Below are 18059 nucleotides of genomic sequence, written 5' to 3' on the forward strand. Positions count from 1 at the left end.
TTTCTTACCCTCTTATCATAATTTCTGGCTGTTCTGACCTTTTCCAGCATTTCCAAGGAGCAGTGAGACGATAACAAATCATACAGAAAACACCCACACACGTGATCCTGGGGTTGTAATATTTTTTTTAGCTTAGTTTCTTGAAAAAATGAGATTTGTGTGCTTAGTACTCCGTCCTTCAACTAGCACTTGGACCTGTAGCCGATTTTGACTAAATGTGGTAGAAACTCTGCGTTTTCTGGCTTTGTGTAAATAGGCAGCTGCACAGAGAAGAGATTTTTAGTTAAAGGCACACTGAGGACGGAGCTCAGTGTTTGTTGGTGGCACAATGTTTCTGTGGCTTTCAAAGTTTTATTTCACTCAGGCAGAGGCAACGAACTGCTATCAACATGAAACTTTTTTGATAGTCATTGTTGTACAAGGTGCTTGTGATTCTGTGCAGATCACGTCACCTCTCTGTCTCTCGATATGTCTTCCCCAACTATTTCTAGTCTGGTGCAGTTAGACGTTAAACTTTTTTACTAGCTGTTTGTGCAGCATCTCGTCAAATGGAGTCCTAATATCAAGTGGACCTTGCTAGTTCTACTGCAGTATGAACAACGTGAGTGACCTTCACAGCATAAATATCGTCAGTGGACACCTCATCATGTGATTAGGACAAAATGGGACTTCTGGGAATATTTGCACCTTTGTCCTTTTTACAAGGTGAAAAGTGCCTGGGATGTGTATCTTTACTACTTACTGCACTTATGTCAGGTTGGATATGAACGTTAGTCTCATGTCGAGTCTTTTTTTCTTTTTTCCTGGAGATAACTTGCCGGGTATTCTCAAGGCAGTAGTGATGACAGCAATAACGAACGATTGCCAAAGAGAGGGTGACATCATCTCACCTAATGGCCTTAGATAAGTTATTAAGTACCATTACTTAATCATGCTCTGATAAGAGTGAGTAGCTTCTAAACATTTAATAAATGTAATACTAATGCCTTCCCAGCACAAAATATTTTGCACAGCAAGTAGATTTTCATTTTTCAAAGAAGAAGAAAGTCTCTACCTAGTGCTGAGTGTGTGATTTTTTTTCTCTTCTATCTGGAGTTTCATCCCAGAGGTTATCGCTCTTGGTGTCTGAGCGCTGTGCCCTGGTTAGAGCCCTGCAGGAGCTGCCAGGCCTGTGCCCGCCTGCATGGCAGGGATAGCTGCGTCCCTGCTTCCACCTTCTGGAGGAGGCAGTGAATGAGAGATCCTGGGTTTTATGGATTTTTCTTGGGATTCTTTTACTTGGTTTCTTTTGATTTTCTTTGGTTCTCTCCTGCTCTGGGTGTATCCAATGGACTATGTATTGTGAAGACTTTTTGTCCCTTTTCTCACACTCCTTCCATTTCTTGTTAGTACTTTCTGAGTTTTTTTCTCCCTTATGTTCCTTTAAAAAAAAAAATAATCTGAGAGTCATGGTAAGCAGTTGAAAAGGCTGCTCACCCATTAAAGGAGGTTGCAAAAATGAGGATATATACTGTGGTAGTATGTCGGGAAACACACAAAGTGCCATACAAGTATTATCTTCTTACATGTGCTAGTAGGTAATGTCATCCAGCACCGAAGTGTGAGGATTAGGTAGCAGCACAAAATACAATGCTGCAGTGTGGTTTGGAAGAGAGGAAAAATACTCTATTTATGGTGATTTTGGTCTGCTAAGGCACTAGAGTAAACATTGCTAATCCTGTGAAGAATTTGCTATAAGGGATTCCTATGGATTCAGACCTTTTTTTTTTTTTTTTTTTGAAGACTGTACTTAAAGGTAGCTACATTGTCGAAGCACTCTTAAAAACATGTTGTGACATGGGAAATGTCAGCTTGAAGTTATGGGTTGGTCAACTCTAGCAGTGAAAATGGAGATGATGTATTTCATGCTTTCTTGGCAGCCCCTGTGTCTTCAGAGGTGCTATAGCTGGGGCATGCAAAAACCTACATTTTGCATAGGGGCAGAGTATCAGTGGGCCCAGAGCACTGATCTGCTCATGTACCGAGTAACCAAGTGCTGCAGAGAGACTGCATCTGGCTGGACATATTGCATAGGTACTGAGGAATGGCTCAGTGCATGGTCTGTTTGTCTGCCCAGGGCTATACAGCTTGCCACTGTGCCCTGCCTCTACAAAATCCATAAGCATCAGTTGAATCGTCAGTGTTTTTTGAAGCAGACAAGAGTTGCATAGAAGATCCCCATCCAATTATTGTAATATTCCACAGTAATATTATATGTAAAATGAAACTGAAGATAAAATAAACATACTTAACTGTTACTGATCTTTATCTGTGCTGAATCAAAAAACCAACCAATTCTTGCCTTTTTTTTCTGTAAGTGCAATGAATGTGATCTGATCTCTGTTTCCAAAATCTACAATATTTTAAAAAATCTTATTGCTCTTGTAGACTGATGTACCAGTTTTGATTTTCCCAGACAGTAATCCCCTCCTTGCTCTTAAGAAAAATTTTACATTTTTCCTTATCAGTGTCAAGTTGGCAGAGAAATTCCTGGTCATAAGGCTACAAAAAGAATTAGAGACAGGGACAGATAAACTGCTGAATAACAGTCTATGGGACTGGGACTGTTGCTACTGTTAATTCTTAGCACTTCTGCTTTCTTTCCCTTCCAATGTTAATAGGTTACATACAGGTATCCTTTGTTAAAAGGGTACACAGACGCACACAGGTGAGCACATGGGTAGCCTAAGTTAGTGAGCCTTGGTCTGTAGGGTGCAGGCTGAAGTTCTTTGGTGAAAGAATGAGTATTTCCATGTGGGAGAGTACCTGGGGAGATGATTCCATCCTCTCCCTCTAGATGACAGCAGAACACCAGCCTTGCTGTAAGGGATTGTTTCCTGAATATAATTCAAAAGAATATTGTTATTTGTTGTCCTGCTTGATTACTTTTTAAAGAGGTTGGAACTACTGTTGTAATATATTGCCCTGCTTCAGAACAAACTGTGCATACTTTGGACAGCTGATAAAAAGAAAAAGCAGCAGGAGTTTAAACATGTTCTTTTATGAATATCTGTTTCCGCAAACACAAAACATGTTCGCACCTGTGATAAGTATCTCTGTATTTCACAGGTAAAGTGAGAATCAGATGCTTCTTGACAAGCAAGATCCTGAACCCTCAGAGGCATCCTCATTTCTGACACCACATGAATGCGTTTTTCTGGGGATCACTGCGGAGGAGTACGTCTGTGCCAGTGCAGTGCTTGCCGAGTGAGCATGGTGGTTTGATTTTTGCATCCTTCCACGAAGAAGCTGATAAAGCCAGTGGTATGATGTGAGCTCCCTGCCTTGGGCTGCATCATCTCCCAGCTGGCCCGTTAAATGCCTCTCATGCCTCTGGCCAGGGACAACTCGCAAAAGCAGGCTCCCTTCTGTCACTGAGGCAGATCAGGCCGAAGCGCCTTGTCCTGCTGCTCTGGGCTTTCCCACCCATGGGTTTCTGCCACCCAGGACAGGGCTCTCGGTGACTGCTTCTCTAAATGGCATTTGTTGCACCAAAGACAAGGTGGTCCCTCTCTGTTCCCTCACAGCCAGCAAGGCCTTTGCCTGCGTGGGTTCTGGCCCTTAGAGAGCCGCTTTTTTTTCTGTATGGAGGCCTTTTCAGAGATCAGCTCCTTTTCCCAGAGTGTTTCTGCTGGGAGACTCCATGAGACTCAGTGACTGATTTTCAAATCCTGAGTTAGAGACGGAGCAGCATGCACTTCTGCCATGACACCCAGGGGATGCACCCACATGCACCATTGGCTATTTGGGACTTCCTTTGCTTGAACTTGGTCCTGTAGAAAGAAGAAAAACATCAACAAGTGAATGGAGAAGGTTCTTAGGAATGCAGATAACAATTTCTTCTTAGGAAGAAAAGCCAGAAAAAAAATTACACAAGCTCTTCAAAAAACATATTTAAATGCTCTCTGCACTTCCCCCAAGTGATCTTCCTCTCACAGAGAAACAGGACAAGCTGAACTGTGAAACAGTAAGTGGATTATTAGTTTGGTTTTTTTTAAAATGGGTTGGCTTTTGTTAGCTTTTAAAATTTTCAGAGATGTGTGGATATCCCAGTCACGCTGCCAAAGGTTCATGTCTTTGGAGTTGGAGGTACAAACAGGATTTGCTGTTGGGTGCAAACAGGAAGAGGGGGAGGAACAACCAGGCGGAGCAGAGCTGGGCAACTCCTTTAACATGGCTTTATGCGTGGGTGGGAGAGTTTCTGTGTAGCTCCCTGGTTGTTCTCCTCACTGCCCCAGTCCCAAGCAGCACTGTGAGAGCTGGCTCTCCTGCTTGTGTTGATCCACAGTAATGAAAATACGGGAAACGTCCAAACTGGTTATTAGTTGTGTTTACAAGAATGACAGCTCTGGGTTTTGAGGTTGGGGAATGGGGATGACAATTTTTTTTCTGCAGTTATACTTGGATTATGTAGAAGCCAGAAAATGGGCTTCAAGATAACTTTACCCTATTGATTAAAGTACTGCTTGCTTTTTAGGGTTTACTTTCTAAACCAGTAGGTACAGCTACAATAAAAAATCTAGAGGGGATAATGTGGTGATTCAGTTTTTCTAGAAGTATGCATCAGTTTTAAGAACTAGCAATAGGCAGTGCTTTCAAAGAAAGGTTTTATACTTGAATACTTACTTTGAAAATATTGTGACTTACTCAAATGAAAGTCGCCCTTTTGCATAACTGTCATTTTACCTGTTCTTGGGCTGCAGCAGCTATTTACAAGACACGTGAGTTCTGGGTGGGAATACAGGGGGGGCACTTTTTTATCCAAGCTGGAATTTTTGAAGTACAGCAGAATAAAGCCATTAGCTGTCGTAACTTGAAAATTATTTCAGAGTGTATATATAATATATCCAAAGAAAAGTGGTTGTAGCTTAGCGCAAATATCAGGAAAAAGTAAAGTAAGAGAAGCACTGATTCAAATAGAGGAAAAAAAGACAACAGAGTAAAGTTGGTCATTACTAAAATAAACTCTGGTGAAACGATAAAGTGGTAGTGGGGAAAAAAAAAGAACTTCTGCACCTGAAGCACTGATAGTTACCATAGGTGTCGATAAATAAAAATCCCATGTTTTGAATCCTGCTGCTAAATCTCTTACATCCCACTTGTGAAAGGGTAGAGTATGATTGGGCAAGAGAGGCACAACCCCTGGCTGGGGGCTCTGTGCTTCAGGACAGATGAAACTGGGCTGTTGAGGGTTACTTTAAGTTGGAGCAAGTGGGGGACATGGGAGTGGGACTTATATGTTTGTTTGGCTCCCAGGAAGGACACTTTTAAAGAACGAGAGGCTCTGACATGTTGCCTTGGCTTGAAGGCAGTGAAGACCTGTGAAAAGTCAGGAGAGGCAGGAGTGAGAACTGGTTGGAGAAATCAGTTGTGATAAACCCGCATCTCACAGTGCGGAAAGGTTCAAGAGACTGAGGCTGGTATGAGGTTGCGCTTCCGTGTAGTGTCAGGTTGGAGTCTCCCCTGGTCACTGACCCTCAGGGAAGTCAAATCCTGTTACTGGCAGATCTTCTTCTGCTGTGCTTTGTGGCTTTCTAGTTAGGTGTTGCAGTGATTATGAGTTGCAATGTTATAAAGGGTAGTTAGACATATCCTCTCAAAATCTCACTTTAAATGGTGCCCTGTTGCTTTGGACTAACTCATAGTTAAGCTGGAACAATCTTTATTTTCAGTTGCAGTATCTGTTTTGTCCTCCTCCTCTAGAGCTGATCTTCAAGACTATATAAATTCACAGTCTCTTATTTTGCTCCACTTTGTTTCTGTTTCTGGTAATACCAAAGACTGCAGTCAAGGTCTCTTAGAGCTATGTTGTACAAACACAAGGCAGTATATGATCTCTGCTCCAGTTTGGAATAATGAGTCAAAGACTGAAGGTTCCTGCTCACTTCAAATGAAGTTAAAGTATCATCTGTGCCTGTTCACTAGACCTTCCAGAAAATGTAGGAAAAAACAGTCCGGAAAGAAATATGAAAAACTAAGTTCAAACAAAGAAAAATCTGAACTACCAGAATGTGAAAATAAAAGAGATTTTCAAAGTGAAAGGTGACGCCATCCCAGTTTTTTCATTTGCAGTTTGCCTCTATTGTGAATTTTGAGTCATGGGGCTCAGCCAAGCTCAGGACAGACACGGCAGGAATTTGCAAGGGCACCTGTCCAATGACGGTGTCATTCCCAGCACTGGTGTAGGAGAAAGGACAAACTTGCAGGAAAGGGCTGCAAGCCCGTGGGGGTGAGGGTGGCACAGGCCACCTTACGCACGTACAAAATGAAAGCACTTATGACATCAGATAACACAAAGTTACCATAATAAAAACATTACTTTACTATATGCTGAAAGTTTGTTCCAAAACAACAAAATGCTTGAGTTAATTCCTCAGGCTAAACATTGTAGATGGTAAAGAGAACACAAAGATCTAGGTCTTTAACAAAGAACCAGAACTCAACTCTGTAGCTTTTATTTCCATTAATACTGGAAGCATTTAAAAAAAAATGAACAGAACAGAGGCTCTTTTACACTGTATAGCACTTTTCACTCTCTGAGATCTGGGGGGATTTTACATTTTGTATCTATACAGCAGTATACAGCAGCAGAAACATGCAGCTACTGGAACATAAACCTATGGGTCTCTGAATAAGAAGTATTTGACCGGACCAAATGCCTCCCCTTACACAAACATCTCTTTGAATTTTAATGGCAAGCTCAAAGCTGCTGAAGAACTGGGATTCTCAGCATCTCTGATTATTTTTGTAGCAGAAATTAGCACCCAAAAGTACATTTGAAAAATGTCTGCATAACTGTCTGCTGCTAGTGGATGGGATTTCAGTTTTTCAAGTCTCAGCAACATACGCATTAAATTGTTTCATTACTTGGCTCTTTGCCTCCGTATGAGGTAAATCATCAGCCGGCTAAATCTGTAGATGGGACTGAGCAATCATCTCTGCTTAAAACCAATTGTGAAGCAAATGCTAATGTGCTCCCCCCTTCTGTGGGTTACTGCTATACTGCAAACTCCTCACTGTCTGTAAATTGATATTGTGGTAGCACTCGGCAGCCTCAGTTGTGGAAAACATCATACGAAGTCAGAACAAAAAAATTATCCTTGCCCTAAGGATCCTGCACTGTCCTTTTTTACAATTAATCTTCATGTTTCTTTTTCCTGAACTGAAGTTTGGCTGAGCAGTTCCAGTCACCGGAGTTACTACCGGAGTTAGATCTGCACAGCACCTTGCCACTGAGCCCAAGGAGACCCTTCTCTCACTCCTTCCAGTAATACTCTCTTTTTCGATAATACCTTTATATGGACATTAGAAGAAATTGAAAACCCAACTTCACTTATGTGAATAAAGGCAGAGTCTATCTTGCTTAGCTAGATGCATCTTGGTTCATGGCTCTCAGCGGACTGTATCCATGAGAGATACTGGAGGCAGACAGCTGGCAAAGCAGCCTCTCACTGTGTGAAATGTATGCTAGTATATTTGTAGGCGATTATAAAAACGACTTTTCAAGGTTAGTGTCCAGGTTTGCTGCTGCTTAGCACATGAACAAGAGTCCAAAGGCTTTTTTCTGTTTGACTACCTTCATTATTAGTTTTTCTTTTCTTGTGTTTTTTCTCTCCCTTAGAAACGTAAGGGCTATGAAGTCTGATGTTTCATAGTTTTGCTGAAGGACATTTTGAGAGTCTCACAAAAACATACCAAGGTGATAGAGACAGTGAGCTTTGAATGTGTAGAACAATCACCTAGAGCTAATTAGTGGTTTGTAGTTTTAACGGATAATCAAATGCTGGGTTCTTGTAAGAGACTAAGTGTGTACCATATTGCTCACTCTGAGGCTTTTTACATGCCTTACACAGACATACAGACAAAATAATTGTGGAAATGAGAAAGAGTCCGCTTGCTGCAGACAGAGCAGCAAAGACAGACTTGTAGCTGGGTTTTGTTTTAAATCTGGTGCACGAATTACCTGGAATTCCCTGACTTACTGTCTGGCTTGACCCTGCTTTGTTCGAAGCAGTCACACAAATGTGGTAAGTGGTGTATGGTAATAGATTATACAGAGTGTACTGCCTTGCTGTGGAATAAATATTGTCCAGGACAAACTGTCTGTCCTCGTTGCCTTGAGCATGAAGCATCAGCTCATAGGTGTGAACAACTGAACTTGGGGCGCACCAGCGTATCTGCGCAGAGCTGTCTGTAACTTCAGACACCTCTCTGAGCATCGGTGGATCTGGAACCTCATCTTCCCTTGACATGCCAGGACATAAACATTGGGATGCACTCTGAAGTTCACTGCATGGCTTCTGAAGGTGCCTGCAAGGATTGTAGTCACAGGAGGTGTATGCCAGTTGCACTGGGGTTTCTGTCGACTGTTCATCGTAATCATAGTCATCTACATAGTGTATCAGTGATCTGGTGGATGCAGGCTCTGACCGAGCATTGGTCCTGGTGGAGTTCAGCTGTGGTAGGCTCGTTTGTGGTGTACCTTCCCCAGCGTGAGTGGCAAAGGAGTGAATATAATGGTCAGTGGCATCAGGGTTTCCTGTTGCTCTAGTAGAATAATCACTAGTGGGCTGGTTGAATGGGCCTTCCTGGGGAAACGTCACGTCGGTTGTTCTGAGCTCTCTCTTTAGCTGATCTGTTTCAGTTTGACTCGTGGAGCCACGATCTGAGGACTGACTATAGAGCTCTTTGAGAAAACCTGGGGAGGTGGTTACGGACGCGAAGGAAGGGGGATTGCTCGTGGATTCTGAAACTGCTTCCTCCTTGTGGGAGGAACTGTTGGCCTTTGTGAGCATTGGCTCAGTTGGGTTGGCTGCCGTCGTGCTCATTACATTCCTCTGATTTAGCGTGCTGGTGTAAGTGTCTTTGGTTAGCGGAGCAGAGTCTGTTGTTGTTGCTGTAGTAGTGGCATCGTAACTGGTAAGGCTGAAAGCATGGTGTTCGGGAGAGGGTGTGTTTGAATCGGGCAGCGTAATGTTTCTCTCAGACTGGCATTTATCGTAGAGCTCTAGCAGTGAAAAAGATGTTGAAGGTCTGCCCCAATCTTCCTGGGATGTGTTGCAAAAGGTCTCCCAAGCCCTGCAGAGGGGACAAGTTAGAATAGACAAGATCCACAAGAACATTACAGGCTCCTGTAAGGCTGCTTCGATTGGAATTGGCAACCTGCTGTCCAAAACCAGTCTTTATATTAAAGAAGACATGAAACCTAGACCAAAGCTAGGTTGTCTTAACAACAGTCCTGTGCTTGGCGAATGGCTTTCCACAGCACTAGGAACTTAGCTGACTGGCTTTTTGGTTTTGTAAGGTGCAGGAATATCTTTTGCCTGAGAGGGAGCATCCTTTGGTACAAGGACTGTGAACCTTAGCAAGAGTGTCAGGGTTCAAGGCAACTTGTCGTAAAGGGTCAGACTTCAATGCCACACTAAGAGGGGAACGCATGCAGAGAGATGTAACAGGATCCCCAAGATCCTTAAGCCAGCTGGTTTAGGCAGCTGGAGCTGTGCTGACACGGGATGTGCTTTTAAATGACTAAGCTCAAGTTCTTTCTTTACTCAGACATTGCATGTTTTTGTAAAGAATGCAACTGCTAAGCTCATCCTCATGAGAAACAATCTAATTTAAACAATCTAATTTTAACAATCTACTTCCCTGCTCTCTTCGCCGGATGACAAATCTTCTTGGTGGCCTTTCAAAAGGAAGAGAGATCATACATATGCAAAGTACTTCTTTTAACTACAGCTTATTGTAATTAGTCTGTAAGACTGTAGGAGAGCATGAAAACAATAGGTGACAAATGGTGCTGTTTGCAAGGGGTTTTGCTGACTGCCTGTGCTGATGTAGGCTTTGGGAATGCAAGGGCAAAGAGGAAATAATTTGCTAAAGCTCTTGCAAAGTCTTCCAGTTCTTGCTCCGTGTGCTGGCCCATCAAGGCCACCAAGCCAGCTCATTTTTTTATCTCCAGCTAATAGAGAAATATGAACTGAAACAGAGAGAAAATAAGCTATTCTCACCTTAAAGTAGAATCCACAGCTAATAACGCTTTGTACTGTTCTACATGTGCCCATTGCATTTGTCCATGTTGAAGTATAATTCAGCCATGCTTTGTCCCTGAAGGGGACTTTACTTGGCATTTCTACCTCTTGTGGAAGGGAAGAACACACAAGGAATTTGAATAACTTAGATGGTAGTGAATGCTTGGTCCCCACATAACTTACACATTTAAGTTGTGTCTGAAGAGCATTACTTTATCTCCTTGAACGCACTTACTTTTGCAGCACAACTTTCTTGGGCTTGGAGAGCAGCCAGGAGAGCTGGCAGTCACATAACAGAGGATTTCCATACAAGTTGATGATGATGCTATCCGATGAATTGGTATTCCAAGGATTAAAGGAAGTCAGGTTACAGCTACAAGATGACAAATGCAATAATTAGCAAACGCTGAGCTACCTTCCAAGGATTGGAGTGTGCTTAGTATCCCAGCGTGTGTAAGACACAAAGCAATATTCCCAGTTCCCTTGGAAGTAGCCAGTTATCAACACCACCATTCTGCACTTTAAAGTCCAGGCTAATACCTGCCCACCTCTCTAATTTGCACAGTGTAGCTGCTGTGTGTTACAACACAACAAAAGCATCGTAAGGGGAAAACACCTTTAGACATGGCAACTGGAAGGCAAAGGGCCTAGCACGTGGCAAGGGTCTTCAGTGAAAGATGATCTCCTCTGCCATCATGCATTCAGCTACGCTGTTTGCTATACCATTTCTCTAGCTTCTTTCTCAGTCTGCTTGTAATGGCTTGACTTTCTCTATGATGCCAATCATCCCCTTCATGCTAATTGCCTCTTTCATAATATAGACTGTCACCTACTAAAGGCAAATGACTAATACAGGAAGACCTTGCTTGCCTTTACTGTTAAGCTCTCCTAGCTGCAGAAAGAATGTGATAATGTGACCGCCCTGCAGTCTGAGTGCTCAGAAGATGCTCTCTTTTGTCTATGACTTTAACTGCTACCCCTTTGTTTTTTAAGTTTGGGTCATGATTTTTAGCACTTTGAACTGGTATTCCTGCAGGTATTGTAAAGTGCTGTGTAAATTCAGCGTGGCAATCTAGTGGGATGGAATCCGTTGGGGTTTTTTGCTTAAATGGGTTTATTTTCCTGAAACTGGTTCCTAGAGCACAGCCAGTGCTCTAGTGTTTGTTTTCTGATATGCTTATAATCTGGGCTTCTGTTATCGAAATCTTTTAAGGTGTTCTCCAAATCTTTTCTTTATGCTGACTGTTCTGTGTGCAGTTTACATACTCTTATTTTGATAAATCACTTTCAGACTTTCGTTTCCCTTAGTATTTCAACAGGTGTGTGACATACCAAGTAAATCACACTGAGATGTTACCTCTAGAATAAGGACTAAACCATTGCTTTTACTAATGCTGAACAAGGAACTATATTAATCTCTCACACTAAAAGTGGGAGGAGGGACAGGATTTTTGACTGCTTCCGAGGTACAGATTTTAGGAAACTGTCAGCATTCATCCTTTATAGAGCAAGGAATCCGCAGTGACCCGCTTCACCTCTGGTGAGACATTGCCATTGTAGATGTTGGAAGCATGGTCTGTATCGCAAGTGGGCTTCAGTGGATCTATGCTAATCTTAACAGCGCTAGATGAATTCATCCATTGGACTGGGAGATAAGGCAGAAGAGCGGGAGCACGATGGATGCGATCTCAAGCAACCAGTAACTGTGCTATGTGCCACCTCTTCGGGCTGCATCAGCTCTTCTGCTGTATCAGGTCTACATCACAGGCTTTAATGGCATATCTGAGTATAAGACAGTGTGTTTCTCCATGGCACGCAAGCCCATACCTCCTTCCTAACTATTTGATAACAAGCAAACTCTGCATAAAAATCAGCTCCCAGGCACCATGGTGCTGTGAGGCAAAGGCAATGTTATGTGAGGAAGAACAAAAAAGAAAACTCACTTCTCAAACGAGAGATGACTCAGATGAGGAGCACTGTCAAACATCTCTGTCCTCACGAAACCCAGTGAGTGGGAGTCTTGACAGGTCAGCTCTCGGAGACCAGGCATGGACTTGAAGAAGTCAGTATCGAGGCTTCTTAATCGTGACATCTTTGTCAGGTGAAGTGATCTGAGGTTGGGCAAGTCTCTGGTCCACTCTGGTTGAACTGAAGCAGAAAAAAGATTTATACCTGTTGCCTAAATAGAGCATTCCTGTGGATTTCTGCCTAGAAAAAAATTTTGAATTCATAGAGATATAAAATATCTCTCTGGTCTTCTGCAGCTATTCTCTTTGGGAAAGGATTAGAACAAAAATCAATACATCAGTGTATAAACACCCGTGCAATCACGTTTTTGTAATATTACCTCCAGGTCATGCTGTGGCAGGGCAGAGGAAAAGAAGGGAAGATAGTAGGGCAATAAAGCTGATAAGAGATATGGAATAGCTTTCCTATTAGGTGAGATTCAATGAACAAGGATTTCTCTGCTCAGAGAAGTGTGTGTGGGGGAGATTAGAGAGGTCTACAAAGTCCTGACTGGTGTGAGAAAGGCAAATAACTTCTTACTTCTCCTAGCACAGGAAAAAGAGCTGAGAGGCATGAAACTGAAAGAATAGGTCTTACACAAAAGTGCCTTTCCATCCCATGACTGAATTGTGTTACTACCACAAGAGGGATTAGGCAAATTCATGGGGGAAATTTGGTGGTGTATCTGTTAAATATGAGTTGAGGTGAAACCTCTAGCTTGAGGATTCCCTAAGGTCCTGGCTCTGCTCCAGGCTGATAGCAGCTGGGCAAGGCGTCTAACATCTGTCCACCTCCGCACCTCAGTTATAAACTGAGGCTGGCGGGGGAGGCAGACAAAAGAAAAAAATCATGCTGTAAATTGCTCAGGGCAGGGATTGTCTCCCAGTGCGGAAGTATTTGGCCGGTTGTGGTTGACACAAAAAGCCTCTCTCTGTGCTACATCAATACAGTGGTATAAAGCAGAGTGTAACTGTGGCGATAGACAAAGAAAGATTTCAGCAGTATGTCTGGAAAGAGAAATGAATTTCCTCCTGCGTGTCCAAAAGCTAATCTCAGGGCTGAGAGTGGAATTAGGATAGAGGTGGGGGACTGCAGTGGGACAAATAGTCCTGTTTGGTGGTGTCCGTTCTCTGCCCTTCCTTTGGGACACTGGTCCGCGTGAGGGGTTCCCCCCAGCAGTTGCATCACAGCTTGAGAGTGCATTGCACGCTTGGACCAGCTGTTTGCAGCTTTCAGCGTGGGGTGTTCTCCCTCCACCCCGGGGCTCAGCCAGGATGGGAGCCATCGTCCCAGCAAGGCTTCTGCTCCCTCCAGCCTGACCAAGCCCCATGTTTACAGTGGGAAATCCAGAAACTTACTTTTCTCAAGAAAGGTCCCGCTCAGATCAAGCATGTTGATGGTGTTTCCAGGCCTGTTCGTGGTCTCATTGGGAGATGTGCTGATGGCAAAAGCAGACACCCTAATTCCTCTGCTGTCATCCTGCCCAAGCAGCGTTGCAGAGAGGTTCAGGAACTGTAGCTGAGGGTAACAGGAAAAAGCCAGCGGCTGGATTTCAATCAGTGGATTTCCAGCCAGGGACAACCACCTCAAGTTAGGCAGGGCAGAGCTGTGGCATGATGGCACAGACGACAGCTTATTAAAGCTTAAGTCCAGGTGGAGGAGACTGCTGAGGGCTTCAGATCCCCATCTAACTGACCAGAGATGGTTCTGCCTCAGCGAGAGGGCACGCAGCCGCGGGAGGTTTGCTATCTCCGTGCCATTCACCTCTTCTAAGAGGTTGTTGCTGAGATCCAAGGTCTCCAGGGCCTCTGGAAGGCAGACGGGGAAAGCTGTCAGGCTGCTGTTGGTCAGCTGCAGGGTGATCCAGGTCCTGTTCTTCCGATCCTCACAGGAAATGCTGGTGAGATTAACATTCTCCCAAGAGTCTTCTTGAGCCAGCTGGAAAAAGGTGGTGACGTCCCTGGATGCTGCAGGCTCTGCTCTGCTCACCGGCCCCGACGCTGTGTTCCCCACCAGCAGAGAGAGGATGAGCAAGCGTGAAAACATCCTTCTCCTAAATGGCTTGCAATTAACTTGCAAGATCTGTTTGGTTTTTGTTTCAGGGAGGGGAAAACAAAACATCAGCATTAAGAGCTAAATTAAAATCCCTCCAGGCAGCTACAAGCTATTTAAAAGTGAAACATTTGTAAGTCCTTTCCTATTGCATCCAGACAGCGGAAGTGATAATTAACGTCTCTTCTGTAATTAAGCCTAAGTAAACATGAACCCTTGGGGACAGAAGTATCATGCAATCTTAGTCTAAGCATACCTACAGCTTCATGCAGAAAGCAACCAAGTTGTATCACGTATCTGGTTCCCACGCCAGTACCCTCAGTACCAGTCTGGCACCCAGAACAGCAGCAGTGTAGGAGGTGGACTCCCCAGCCTCTCTGCGTGGCTGCCTCTGTGCAGTACAGGGGGATGAGGGAGTGCCGGTGCTACTCCAGTATAAAAATAGCAGTTGGTACTATACTGGACAAGCTGCAGGAGAGGGCTAGTGCCGTGTTACGGCACTTGACTTTTATACCTGATTGTGTATTGCACTCTACAGGGCTGTCCTGCTGCATAGTGTCCAGTTTCACCAGCCCACTGGGAAGAGTTATCTAATGGGATGATACCCAAGCAACAGGGCTAGGGTCAGGTGTGATCATGGCAAGGTATTTTTTTCTGTGAGATTGTCTGTACAAAGCAAATGTATGGATCCAAAGGCAGCAGAAGGTTATGAAACATTAAAGGACATAGGAGCCCAAACTGGGGTGAGCTGCAGTGGGGTGGGCAGGTAGAAGTGCCTTTCCTATGTTAGGAAGGGCTTTCCTTCCCTTAGTAGAAGTGGAAATAGCAAAAGCCCAGGGCTCGTGGGGGCTCTGCCAGGGCAGTTCTGCCCTGTTCTGAGTGACAGCCCCGGTGGGGACCCCAAAGGCACTTTGAGACTCGCCCTCCTCCTCTGCTCCTGACCGGCTGGCAGTGTCCCGGAGCCTGTCTGCCGGGCGGTGGCAGGGCTGGGGCCCTGCTGCAGGTGAGTGCCCCAGGTGTGGTATGCACTCCAGCTCCTGGGGAAAGGATGAACTGAAAATGCAGCTCCTGAACGACGTTTCAGTCAAAGTGGTCAGAAATGGAGAGTGTGCTCCTGGGTCAGGGCCCCAAAGGCGTGGGTACCAAGAAGCATGTTATTCAGTGTTACAGTTCCCTCTGTGCTCCCTCCTCATCCCACCCCAGCTTTGTCTTTGTCATTAAAAAAAAAAGAAAGAAAAAAGTCCTAAATGACTTGTCCAAGACTGCGCAGGTAATCTGTGTCAGAGGAGGGAATTAACCACAGCCCAAAACTAGTGCTTTTCTTACTGAGCTGTCTTTTGTGCTGCCAGGCATCATAATGATCATTCCTCATCCAAAAATATATTACAGTGTAGGGGGGTGACTGAAGCCCCATGTAGTATGAAATATCTCAGACTTATTCCAAACCTTAATAGCTACTTGCTGTTCCTTGAATGGTGCCAGGTCTTGCCCAGACCATCATCTGTTGCTGCCATCCCACGTTTGAAGTAGGGACCAGCAAAATAGTACAGTTTGGTTGCCTGTGTCCTTTTTGTCATCTGGAACTGGGCAAGAGCTGAGCAGCCTCAGGGCTTCCTGGTCACCAGAGCTGCTGGATTCCCAGCACATGGCAGGGAGAGGATGGGAGGAATGGGACTGCTGGATCCCGATCTTAGATTTAATCTTAGTCCCTTGCTCTAAACCGCATCCGCTTGCACGTACCTGTCCAGAAGTCCTGATGCCTCGTGCCTCCGCTCTGCGTGGCTCCGATTGCCTGGCCTTGATTTTATACACTTCGGTGACTCAGCCGAGAGCGAGAGCGTGAAATGCCTCTTTTCTGTTCCCAGCTCTCCCTGCTCGCAGCTCTGCCCACAAGCGCAGGCGAGGTTTGTTCCAGGCTCGCTCCCCCGCATCCAGCTTTCCCCTGCCTGGAGAGGGGGTGGCTCCCGGCAGCTTTCCCGCTCCCTTGGCTCTAGCAGGAGGTGGGTGGGAGGGCTCTTATTTCCCAACACTCAGGCAGGGCTGCTCCGTTTGTCTTTGTCTAAGCAGAGGGAGGTAAAGGGAAAAGATCAGTGTCTGCAGTCCCAACTCTCACGTCTTCCACTGACAGGGGGGAAGGGAGAGGAATTATTGTGTTTCTTTGCTGACAGGTCATGGTGATGTAAAGCTAAGGCTCTGTCTGCTGACATGGGCTTTGGTCGCTCTCTAGGCGCCAATAAAAGGTTTCAAGTGTTTATATTTCTCCCTAAGACTCTTGCACTTGGGAGTAAGTCCTGGAAATGTTCACACAGGACAAATGACTTCTCTAAGGAGGCCCTTGGGAAATGTCAAAAGCGGAGCTCTCACCTGCCGCTCCTGCAGAGAGGAATTCTCTTGGCTGATGGAGAGGGCCTGCGGCATCTCACGCTGCATGTGACGGACTTGGGAGGCCTCTCCCGGTCCCGCTGTGCGTGGGTTGTGTTCTCTGTTCTGCATCTGCCCTACTGCGTGGCTTGGGAGAATTCCCATTCAGCTCCTTCTCTCATCCTTTGCTGGATAAGTAAGACTGACAATGTAAAACATCTCACACCAAGGGACCTGCCCTGAGCTGGGTTTCTCAGCATTCCTACCATTCAAATAATAATTAGGCTGGTCAAGGGCTGAGAATAAAGCCAGGAAATGGAAAGGGATGAATTGATAGAGATTGTTCCAAAGTAAAAGCAAAAGGGTGGTTGTTCAGTTGCTACAATAAGACAATGATTAAAATTTCCAGGGAGAACAGTAGTCAGTGCTTTTCATTTGTCAGGACAACAAAACAGTTCCATGACATGAAGGCAACACAGACCTGTATGCTTTGGTGCTAAAGTGCAGATAAAGGTCTTGCTTTCCCAAAAACCTTGAGTCTGCATGTACACAGACCTTATCTATTGACTGTGTCATTCATTATCTGCATGGGGAGAGAGCCTTGAAAAACACCAGACCAACCACAGAACAAGATAGGTCTTTTAGTAGGACTCTCTGGAGCCATTGCGGTTCCCTTGGAGGCTAGGCGAGATGTACATATTGTTCCCGTGTGGAATGGCTCTAAGGCAAGACAAATAGTTTCCTAAATGAGGGGCTAATCCTACAGATTAACCCTGGTGGGGCAGCTTGCAGGCCTGCTCTTAGGGCAGCATGCAGGCCTGGCACGTGCGCACTAAACAGGTACCTTCAGAGAGCTGCGCTCTCTTAGGTTCAAAGGGCAAATTGGAGCAGGTTAAAAAAATCTGAAGAATTTGGTATAATAGCAGGAAAGTCCAGCCCCTGCCAGGCTGGTGGAAACCCTACCTTCCCTTTGGCTTTGCAGACCTGTTGGCTGCAAAGCTCCTCTTTGAGAAGCTGGGGAGCAGGGAGGTGGCCTCGCTTTGCCTTGGGCAATTAAGTACCCATGTTGTGTTTCCTGCCGTTAGCTCAGTATTTCCGGACAGTGAATTTTCATTGGTTATTGTATTGTTTTTAATCTGTTTAAAAACTACTTCATGAAACCTGGAGAGCCAAATGCTGCCTTACTTTTAATGTGTTCAACCTTACTGACTTCGTTTTGGAGGCTGAGACAAGCAGCCTTGTAAGACTGAAAAAGCGGCCCAGCAAGTGGTCCACTCATTTCAGTGAAGGTGGAAGGGAGGTGGAGTCTTTGCCCAGAAGCGCTTGATTTCTGAGTGATACGGAGAACCTCTTGCAAGAGGAAGAGCAGCCTTGGAAAATGAGCTTTTGTTATTTTTATTTTCCACCTTTGTTTCTGCTTTTTTGGATGCTGGTTTTTTGAGGCAGGCATTGTATTTTCCCAGCTCTTTGCCTAGCTGCAAACTCTAATCATCTGGAATATTACTGCTACGGTAGTACATCTCAAACAGCTGCCCAGGTGTTGGTGAAGGTTTCCCAGGGCAGACAGCA

The 18059-nt window shown here is 44.8% G+C and overlaps 1 protein-coding gene across 1 annotated transcript; it reads right to left on the bottom strand.

The window, feature by feature from the left end:
* Window positions 1–6337: 6337 nt before the first annotated feature.
* On the bottom strand, window positions 6338–14152 carry LRRN4 (leucine rich repeat neuronal 4). Its single transcript, XM_050893720.1, has 4 exons — window positions 13436–14152; window positions 12014–12218; window positions 10306–10443; window positions 6338–9117 (listed from the first exon to the last, which is right to left on the bottom strand). Exons 1-4 carry the CDS (start codon window positions 14121–14123, stop codon window positions 7785–7787), a joined length of 2364 nt encoding a protein of 787 aa, XP_050749677.1. The 5' UTR covers window positions 14124–14152; the 3' UTR covers window positions 6338–7784.
* Window positions 14153–18059: the final 3907 nt, after the last annotated feature.

Source organism: Gymnogyps californianus, chromosome 3 (genome assembly GCF_018139145.2).
Source record: "Gymnogyps californianus isolate 813 chromosome 3, ASM1813914v2, whole genome shotgun sequence".
Taxonomy (NCBI): Eukaryota; Metazoa; Chordata; class Aves; order Accipitriformes; family Cathartidae; genus Gymnogyps; species Gymnogyps californianus.

What these genes read in the sequence shown, in the direction of transcription:
- LRRN4 (XM_050893720.1), bottom strand. Translation starts at nt 14,123, where the DNA reads ATGTTTTCACGCTTGCTCATCCTCTCTCTGCTGGTGGGGAACACAGCG. An exon ending in CGGGACCTTTCTTGAGAAAA is followed by an intron (nt 12,219 to 13,435) that starts GTAAGTTTCTGG and finishes TTTCTGCTTCAG; the next exon opens with TTCAACCAGAGTGGACCAGA. An exon ending in AGTCATCTCTCGTTTGAGAA is followed by an intron (nt 10,444 to 12,013) that starts GTGAGTTTTCTT and finishes GTCATCTTGTAG; the next exon opens with CTGTAACCTGACTTCCTTTA.